Source organism: Limulus polyphemus, unplaced genomic scaffold, assembly GCF_000517525.1.
Source record: "Limulus polyphemus unplaced genomic scaffold, Limulus_polyphemus-2.1.2 Scaffold141, whole genome shotgun sequence".
Classification (NCBI taxonomy): Eukaryota; Metazoa; Arthropoda; class Merostomata; order Xiphosura; family Limulidae; genus Limulus; species Limulus polyphemus.
In genome coordinates, this window is record NW_013665751.1 from 254489 (window position 1) to 265650 (window position 11162).

The following is an 11162-nucleotide window of genomic DNA, read 5'->3' on the forward strand; positions in this document are numbered from 1 at the left end:
AAAACTGGAAGAAAGAAAAGTTAGCTCCAAGAATATAAAAGATATATTACGTTTCTGCATTTATAATAATTGTTTTTTTTTCAATAACCAGGTATTTAATGAAGTAATAGGAGTTCCAACGGGAGCTAACTATTCTACTTGTATTGCAAATTTATATCTTTATTTTTATGAGAATAGGTTTACTGAAACTTGCATAAACCCAGAAATTTTTGCTTTAACTTAGACAATATAGATGACACTATTTATCTGGTAGAATTATAAATTAAAATAATTGATAATGATATCAATTTAAACATTTTTGATACAAGAAAATATTTTTCTTTTCCAGTATATGGCTTACACTCTTTTAATTGTAATGTGTCATACTCTTCTATTATAAGTATTATAACTTCACAATTAATCACATTTTGTAAAATTTGTAATAAATTACAATATTTCTTTATTAATGTTGAAATATTGAGGCAAAAATTAATATTCAATGGATGTAATAAAGAAACTCCAAATAAAATTATTAAAATATTTTGTGATAAATATAAAAGTGTATCAAATAAATATAAATAAGCAAAAATTAAGGAGTTTGTGCTGGATGTTTCTGATAAGTATTTTTAGTTTTTAATAAGGTCGTTTAAACAACTTGGCACTACTTTTATATGGATGTATAAAGACTTGTGTAAAGTCTGAAAATTGGTAGTTGCAGCAGGCTTAACGGGTGGTGGTTGGGAGTTATACTAGTTAGTTTAGATAAGTTGGTTGGGCTTTTATAACTCTATACTAGTATAATTTATCCACTGTACTGTTAAATTAGTACTTTACTACTATAATGGGAGCTGAAATACCAACCTTAGGGGGTAAGTTTATCTTACTTACCACCAAGTTTTTCTATTCTTTTTTTTTTAATATATATATAAAGGGTGATACAGATGTGGTACATTGTGGGCTTGAGCACCCAAATCTCGTTCTCCTAACTTGTATTTCTTTTGACAATTTCTTCATGTGAAACTGGCAAACGGAGGTTAAGACTGGTAGATTGTGTATCCCCACCACAATGAGGATACTACTTCTGCAGTCACCTACAAAACCCAAGACATATTTTATATCCCATATTATAGCCTGTGCCCTAGGGATCCTTTTAATTTATGCAGCATCTTTAATTTAATTTTGAGATCAGAATAAGAACAAAATATTAAAATTTCATATAAATATTAGAGTAAATAAAAAGTAATATTTGCCTAGAATATGTATTTATTATCTGTAATTGCAACTTATTTTATCACTGTTACATAATAAGACTGGCAGTGTTGCTATTTATTTATTACTGGCTTGAAAATACATTGTAGGTGTAATTGGCTTGAAATTTTCAACTGAAGAAAACCACCATACAGTATTTAAATTTTGTATAGTGTCAGAAACTAAATGTTTCAAGCATCAATTTATAATGTTCAAGAATTGTCAAATTCCATATTAATCTTGGGTTAAACCACTAGAAATTATTAACATTTAACCATATAAGTGCACCCGTCACCATATGGCAACCACATAATGTGATTTGAGTTTCCTGCTAGAAATGCAAATATCGGTAATATTTCCAGTTAAGAATTTAGTTTTTATGTGAAAATGGATCCAAATCATTCTAGTGTTTTCACACTTGAAGAGACAACTGAACTTGTGCAAACTGATGATGATTCTGGGTCTGAACCTGAATTATGTGAAAATCATTGTGAGTTGATATCAATGAAAAAAATTATGCATCTAAAGGGTTAAATAGATTATTTATTTTTATTCCCAAGTAAAATTGTTGGATGTCCCAAACTGATTTTTGAATTAAGTACATTTTGAAACCAGAATGAAAAAATTAACTTAAAATTGCTCCAGTATTTGTTTACATTTAGAAGTTTTCAGAAAACATTATCATATTAATGATCCATCAATAAACATTGGAGCTGACAGAGAACCCAGTTATAGTTGTTTTTTTTTTAATGAGTGTCTATGACGAACAAGGATTTGTTGTGAACATGTGTGGTATGAAAGAGATTCAAGATGATCTATGTTTTGCAGTTCTATATTTAGAGAACTGCATTTATGTGTACACTTTAATATACAGCTATCAACAAAAATGGCAGCTGCATATGCATGTTTTCTCTTCATTGTTACAAGTATGGAAAAACATTCTGAAATTTCATATATAATTTTGTTTTCTAGTAAGCTAAAATCTACATACATTTTTTATTTTATTATTGTCATTATTAAACACTGCAGATCAATCTTAAATGCAACAGGAAATGCTTAATAAATAACACTTAGCAATTAGCAGTGCACTAAAACCAGCTTTCTATCAGTATCTATAATTGTTGTGAATAGACTGTGAATAGTTCGACAATGAGATGAAACATGAAAGTAACAATTAGGTATGGGGTATAAAACAGTATTACCTGCATGAATATATCTGTTGGCTTTTCACTGGATAATGTCTCTTTCATCTTTGCTTCTTCCTCCTCCTCGCCACTATCTGGATCTGGGAGCCTTTTTATGGTTTTGTTACCTTCCTTACCAAAGACAGATCTACACAAAAATAACATTTGAAAAGTCAAAACTTCTGTAATTTAATGACTAGCAGTTGATGAAACTGAATACTAAGCATATAACTGTTTTACATAATTAGGCTAGTGAAGGGACTAAAGTCAATTCTTAAGTACAAAGACTTTTATCTACTTATAGTTATATAATTTTTCTAGTTTTATCAAGCAGTTGCAAGAAGTTATAGAAAGATTAATGATGATTACATAAAATAAAAAAGCATAATACAACAAAATCTCTTCATACATTTTTACTGTAATCTAGTTCTAGATAAGAGAATATCAATATAGAACCCTAAATGACACCGATGAAATGATGAAAAAAAAATTTTCTGCATGCAGTAATTATATTTACTTATATGGCATATGCAATTAATAAATTATATTTTCCATCTGTTCTTAGACTTTAAAAACAAATTAAAATAATATCTCAGTTAATGATTTTTTCCTATAATTGGTTATGCAAGAGATGAAAAATTGTTTCAACTATACTGAAAATGCATTGTTTAACAGATTTGCCACTGCAGAAATTTTAACCAATGCACCAAGCCAATAATGTACAATGACTTGCATTGTTTACTTGTGTAAGAGGCAGTCAGTTTCAAGCACTGTTCAACAAAACTATTCATTTTAGCAACCATCATATTCACAACATCCTCCATCAGAAACAGTTTAAAAATGTCAACTGGAACAGCCTCTGGCAATAAACCTGCAACCACTTGAGGCTATGCAGTATAAAAAGTATCAGCTGGACAAGAACATGTAACTTAGACAGTCTGCCATCCATCAACTGATACTGGTTTTGCAGTGTCACTGTCAGCTATGGATGAATCAGCTGGAACATTTACCTGGTCTGTATATTCCAGGCCTCTTTCGTCATCAGACTCAGAATCATTAGGTTCATAATTATTATCCTTTTCTGTATCATCCTTCTCAAATGATTCTGAATCAGATTCTTGTAGAATACTTGCAGTTTCACTTAGACTAAAACCTTTGTACAGTTCTGCCTTCTTGTAGCTATAATGGTAACCAAAACATACCATCCAGAAATCTCAGATCACATGACTTGAAACTTTAGTGTAAACATTTTTTCTGTCATTCACAAGAGGGCAACACACACAATCACTGTATAGCACTAAGGGACTGTTTATCTGTACACTCACACAGAGTTGTAGCTCCTTTGCTGATTGATGTGTTAACACATTGTTAACAATGAAAGTGTTAATGTAATGTTTCTCTCTTAAAACCTAATGTGTATTGTGATACTGCTGGATTTATTTATAATATTTTGTATATCAGGTGTATTTGATGGTGGCACTAGCACTCCTTAGGAAAGGCTACAGTAATAGCAAATTTTAAGTGTTTTACATAATTATTCTCCTAAATAAAAAGTCTGAAATATCATTACAGCCAATCAGCAAAAACAATGTTGGCAGAGAGAGAATGTGAACTACAAATTTAATTCATCAAACTTAATCTTGTTGGAAAAAATACTCTGTGAATCTTGGAAAACTAAATTTTCCTGGATATTATGATCATAGAAATTGCATAGCTTTTTGAGAGAACTATCACCAACACTAATTACATAAACAAAAAAAGCTTTAAGATTCATTACAATAATGAGTAACTTCACAAAACGTAGAGACAAGGTCAACTAAAATACAGTTAGTTATGCCAATAAAGCAGAGGAACAGACAAATGTCCATTTCTGAGGTTTTTAGTTTCCTTTTATAACAAAACATATGTAACAATTACATGGTTACAAGTTCTAACATTTATACTGACTTTCAACATACAGAAAAAGACTGTTTAGAATGCTGGTCAAGCACAAAACCTTGTGAAAGTACAATGGAATGAAATCTGTGATCTCCAAAAGACAACTCTCTCATAATAGTATAAATAAGCCAAAAACATCATAATCATCATTGAAAATTAATAGAAATACATGATGAAATTTCTGTTCATATGATATGAAAGTGTGAAAAAGAAATCCTTTAGTTTCCTTGGAGAAGAATGCTTATACAAATTTTCAAAAGTCAGATGTCAACTAAAGCTAAATGCATATCAACTTAAAACAGCAACTCAACTTTATTGTTTACCAAATCTACATAAAGATATGGAATGTTAAGACTAATAGTTCTCTTAGCTCATCAAGTTAGTCTCATTTTAATTCCACTTGTATTATATGCACTTTACCTAATGAACTCTTCATCTTCATCCTCTTGTTTTTGCAAAATCTCTTCTTCTTGTAAGGCATTCTGCATAAGTAGCTTTTCAAAATTTACATTAGCTTGTCTTTTATTTAAGTCCTTTAGTTCTTCCAGAGCCTCAATCACTTCCATTTCTTGCTTTGATGCTTTTGTTCTTTTTTCAAGCAACTGTTACAGAATAAAAGTTTGATATTGAACTTGTATTGTTTAGTAAATAAGTACAATCTCTTTAAGGAGAATGAAAAGTTAACATTTTCCTTACCTGAAAATGTATTTCTGATAGATACTTATTTCTCCTACAACTGCCATTGAGATTTTGTGCATGCAATTAGCCATGAACTATCTCCCACCTAAATCATGTTTTAATATGAACTGCACTAACGCATGATGTAATCATCATATGGCAATTGCCCTCCACCAACAGGAGAGAGACACATATTCTTCATGCACAGTAGGTCTCCACAAGCACTTGTACTTGAAATTAAATTCATTTGAAGAGGAGAAAATAATAAGGCACACTGATATTGGAGAGAAAGGGAGGAAAGGTGTGAAGAGAGGTAAGTATCTATAGAAAAAACATTTTCAGGTAAGAGAAATGTTAAGTTTCGAAACGATCCAATTACCTCTCTGTAAACAGTAGCTAGAATGAGTTCCCCTCAGGGAAAGTGTTAGAATGGGAAAGCTCCACCCAATAGTGGGAGCTTACTAGAGGGGCAACACTCATAGAACACTGCATCCTTCTCAGGTAGGGTATACTCTTTATCAGGGTGGAAGGTAAAAATGAGCCAATGTGACACAGGAATGTGCAGAAAAAATACATGAGCAACTAAATTTCTGCATACTAACAAGCTGGATTGACATGAGGTATCGAGTGGCTAGGACAGTAATCAGACTGTACAGTTTAGTATGTGTTCTGTTGTACAATTTACTAATCATACATACAGGAACAAGGACAAAGGTTCCTTCCTACTTCCTGAGGAAAACACTTTGTCCCATCTAGCTGGTCAAAACCATCAAGAAATTGGTATATAATATAATAGGTGGTGATTTGCACTATGCTGACATAGGTACCTCTGCCCAACTTCCCACTGCACTGTGCTCCCTTGACTTGGCCTTTCTTTGGAGAGGAACTCTCCAAATCAACACCAAAGCAGCTAGGAACTAGGAATGGCAGGTGTCTCCACTCAAAGACAGTGTGTGTGTATGGGGGGGACTTGCATTGTGGAGACTCCAAAGGGGTGCTTGGACATGATCGAACCTAACCACCACAAAGGTCTTTTATTGGAGAAAATAAAGTGGGTTACCACAAAACCTATTTTGAAAAGCTAGCAAGCACATTCCATGGGTGCTGGCTTTTTCCATGATAGTCCATGAAAGGTACATTCTGGAATGGACATAAAGATATATACATATATATATGTATACTACTACTGTGATGTTAAGAAAACCCTATCTCCACAGTGAGCACACACAGGAACCAAGGCAAATGGGCTTAGCACCTTCCATTACCCCTGACTCAATGCAGATTTGGGGAAGTAGGTGAGCATACCCTGTGAGGCAACACCAGTTACTGAGTGGGCTCCAAAGTTGAAATGAGACTATTATTAAAAGTGAGTGAAAAAATAAATAAGGTACTTACCTTGATAAAATTGGTGAGTAGAATGACGAATGGCGACAGGAGGGAAAAGTCTAGATGAGATGAAACTGCCAGATGATGAAGAAGGTGTTGGATGTTGTCCACCTTCCTAATTGTAATATCTCATCCTATGGTTACCAAAGGAGTGAGGCCAGAGTGAGTAACGAGATAAACATAATAAGATGGCATACTAATGTCTAAAAGTATCATCCTCTAGGAAAGAGCAAATGACCTGGATGAAGTGCTGAACACAATTGGCAAGAGTTGTAGACTAAAGGTCACAGAGCAAGAATAGGTAATTGCTAGCATTCTAAAAGGGAGCCATGTATGTTGAGCAATACAAGATCACTCGAAAGGGGCACAAAATATGAAACAAAGATGAAAACGATGGAAGAAAAATGGGAGAAAAGGACCTGTTACCCTCCAAAACTGATCATGTGTAGGGAAGGAAAGAATGACTAAGGGCACAAATGGGAGTAAGATTTTTGGAACAGAATACAAGAGGCATAAATATTGGAATAGTGATGATCAAGCCAGAAAGCAAAGGAAAGAGGCTTTCCGGGAAAGGAGAAAATAGGAACAAGTAGTCAAGGGTTCAAATTGGGTCTGGGTGAGATTGTAAAGAGCCACAAGGTCCTAATCAGGAAAATGAGCCAGATGAGGAAAAGGAAGAAAGAAGGGAAGGACCAGAACAAGGTATAAGGACATGGAAAGAAACAAAGGCGAAAGTGGCTGACAAGGCCAACCAACATCCCACCATGGTATAGATTGACAACTTCTGGTTAGACAGCCTGGAGACAGATTGTGTCTGATGAACCAGTGTTGGTAAAAATGCCACTTGCATCAGGGAACAGAGACAATTAAAGGATGAAATGAGCAGTACAAAAGAAGGACAATGCAAAATGAAAAATTGCCAATTGAAGAAGGAACAGACAATCCCATGCACAAAGAGGAAAGGATGACACTCTTTGATGAAAGTGTAATGTTGAAACTTGGAGCAAGAGGTTCCTTGATGATGGAAGAAAAAAAGGGTGCCTAAAATGCTAGTCAGTGAAGAAGAGAAAACCAAAAAGAGCTGGTCAATAAGGTGCTGCCAACAGGACTTGACAAGAAGTGTCAAAGATCATCACTAAGACATGTGGGAGAGGGCAGATAGCAGGGAACACATACAGAAAAGAAGATATCAATAAAGGCTGAGGGCATCCACAGCCAGAGTAGCCAGTTGTGGGATTGGAGACCAAAAGAGCTGAGGTGATCAGACACTCCATTACTCATAGACAAAATGAAGAAGGAAGAGCCTGAATGATGTGTAAAGAGTAAAGAACTTCAAGAAGGATTGAATATAGAGTCAAAGTCAACAGCCACCAAAATAAGACCAGTCATCCCAGATGAACAGCCTCTTGGAGGAGAAGGAATATAGTTGTAGAAGAGGTCTACCAAATGGAAGTGAAAAGTGACCAAACATCCAAAAAGGAATGGAAATGAAGACCGAGACTGTGGTTAAGGTAAACAAAAACCCCCGTGACCTGGCTGAAGACATAAGGAACAAAGGCCATGCCAAATGGTAGATCCTGAAACTGGTATACCACACAGTGACAGACAAATGTGATGACAGGGCTACTGGAATATGACAAAAGGCATAACAATCTATCAAAAAGAAGAAACTCCTTCATCTGAAACTAGGGAATCATCAAAAGTGGTTCAGAGAAAAAGTACAATGAGGGGATGTCAGTCCCCAGGATTTAAGGGAAAAATGAAGAGATGGGAACAGTAGCCCAGAGAGGGGCAAGTGACACTCTTGTAACAAATTTGTTATGTATTTATTTTAATATGAACGTTGTTTAGATTAAGTTTATATTTAAAACATTGCATAGCTTGTAGTGTTAGATATGTATTTCAAAACTCCTGCCTATTCTCCAAAGTTGTAGAAAATTCTCGAGAGTAGGAATCAACAAAATATCTATATACATAAATGTTTAAATACAGTTTCGGACTATTTGAAATTCTAATACATAAGACAATAAATTTGGGGCTTGTTCAGGATCTGAATCAGAGACAAAATTCGATAAAAATTAAACTTTAAATCACAATTGAATTTATATTTATCAGTGCCAACAAGATTTGAACATGTCTGATTATCAAGATTTTCTTGTATCACCCTCCCTTGAACAACTAGAAAAATATAACAAAAATGAATTGCTTGAAATTGCCAAAGTTTTAGAACTAGAATTAAAAGATCAATGAGAAAAAATGAATTAAAAAAGCATATTATCGAAATACTAATCAATGATGATTTGTTGCCTGAGGAAGCATTAGAGGAATACTCTAGTGTCCCTACTAGCCAATTGGGGTTGAGTGATAAGGATAAATTAGAGATCCAGCTAAAACACAAATAACTCGAGTTCGAACAAGCTCGTATTGAAGCCGAGAAAGGACAAGCTTGAACTGCAGCCGAGAAAGAATAAGCTTGTATTGAAGCTGAAAGAGAAAACAAATGTCTCGAGGCCGAAAAAGAAATTAGGCTGAAAGAAATGGAAATTAGACTCAACACCGATCGACCAAGGCAAAATGACAACTTTGAACTTAATTGATATGTTAAAGTACCACCATAATGAAAGTGAAGTTGATAAATACTTCCAACAATTTGAGATGGTTGCCCAAACCATGGAATGTCCCACCGAAAAATGGTCATTATTACAAAGTGTCTTAACTGGTAAAGCACAAGAAGCTTATGCCACTCTCTCTTTATAAGATTGTACAAATTATGATAAGGTTAAAGCAGCTATTCTCAAAGTATACGAGTTAGTACCAGAGGCTTATTGCCAAAAATTTCTAGGTTATCATAAACAAGATAATCAAACTTATATGGAATTTGCCCACGAAAAAGACGATTATTTTGATCGATGGTGCAATTCTAAGCATATTGGCAACAGTTTCAACAAACTAAGACAATTATGTCTAATTGAGGAATTTAAATGTTGTGCACATGACAACCTCAAAACTTACTTGGATGAAAAGAAAGTTGAAAAACTACAGGAATTAGCCGCTTTTTCCAACGACTACACTTTAACACATAAGACCACTTTGCAGAAGAAGAAATTCCTACCATCTCAACAAAACCTCTATCTGTTCAATCCACTAAAGCTGAGGAATCTTCTAAAAAATCCAGCTCCTCTAGTTCGAAATCTTTTGACAGTCAGGATAAAACTTCTTTAAAACAATCAAGACCTGTCTGCCATTTTTGTAGAAAATCTGGTCATGTTATGTCCAATTGTTGGGGTTTGAAAAAGAAGAAAGAAAAGGAGGCAATACCCAGTGTGTTTGTGTCCACATATGGACTTAGTTTCACCAGATCACCCAATGTTGTTGATATGGCCAGTGTTATAAAGTTTGATGTAATCAGGAAGGAATTTAGACCTTTTGTGTCTGTTGGTTCTGTGTCTTTGATAAATGACACTAGCAATCCCATACCCATATGTATTCTACGTGATACTGGGGCGACTCAATTATTGTTGTTAGAAAGTATATTGCCTTTAGATTCGAGTTCTGCCACTGGTGAGTCTGTTATTGCTCAGGGTATTGAGGGTAGCTTTGTTAATGTTCCTCTTTATAACATTTATTTAGCATCAGACCTAGTTTCGGGGCCAGTTGTAGTTGGAGTAAGACCTACTCTGCCAATTAAGGGTGTATCATGTTGTTGGGAAATGATTTGGCTGGAGGGAAAAGTTGTTGTTGAACCTAAAATGGTTAATGAGACGATCACTGTTTCATCCAGTTGTGTTTCCCTCGTGTGCTGTGACTTGAGCTCAGACTAAGAAATTAAGCCAAAAATAAATGATAAACATGGATTCAGAGGATGATATTATAGATTTGTCTCAGACATTTTTTGGATCCGACAAGGATCTTGTGGATAATTGTCCTACTGATGATTCCTCAGTGAGGAACAACAATGGACATGAGGGGTCTGATTCACTTGGTGAGATTCCATTTACTAAAAGTAAACTGATCACTGAACAAGAAAAAGATTTACAAATTTCTTCACTATTTAAATATGCACTCCCAAAAGCATATCATTCTAAACTATTGAAAGTTGCCCATGAACTCCCCATGGGAGGTCATTTAGGTGTCAACAAGACATGTGACAAAATTATGAAAAATTTCTTTTGCCCAAAAATTGTCCAAGATGTTTCTCAGTTTTGCAAAACTTGTCATACCTGTCAGGTAGTTGGAAAATCTAACCAGAAAATTCCTGTTGCTCCTTTGAAACCTATCCCAGCTTTTGAAGAACACAAGTTCCATCCTGAGGACATGGTCTTATTATTGTTACCCACTATGGGATATCTAATTAAAGAGAAAAGAAAGACAGAAAAAGAGAGAAAGAAAAAGAAAGAAAGAGAAAGAAAAAGACAGACAGAAAAGAAGAAAGACAAAGACAGAAAGAGAGAGAAAGAAAAGAGAAAGAAAAAGACAGACAGAAAGAGAGAGAGAGAGAAAAAGAGAAAGAAAGAAAGAAAAAGAGAAAGAAAACAAAATATAAGGCTATTAACTTGCAGTTCATCACTTTGAGAATATGGTTTGATGATAATCCATGTCAAAGGGGGTTGATAACATTTGTGCTGATGCACTTCCATGTGCTATGTAATTTTATGATAATAAGGTTCTTTTTTTCATTGATTGTGTTTGTACACTGTAATTATCATTGAAGTTTCGTGTTCTTTTAGATAAAATATTATAGTTAATGTA

General features: G+C 34.3%; 1 protein-coding gene across 1 annotated transcript in view; it reads right to left on the minus strand.

Moving 5' to 3' along the window:
- LOC106474718 (coiled-coil domain-containing protein 94-like) overlaps positions 1-11162 on the minus strand; it is a 27658-nt gene that overhangs the window by 3926 nt on the left and 12570 nt on the right. Inside the window, exons 5-6 of the mRNA XM_013935412.2 lie at positions 4770-4951; positions 2430-2559 (exon numbers count right to left, since the gene is read on the minus strand). Of these exons, the coding sequence (XP_013790866.1) occupies positions 2430-2559; positions 4770-4951 (312 nt within the window). The remainder of the gene's footprint in view (positions 1-2429; positions 2560-4769; positions 4952-11162) is intronic.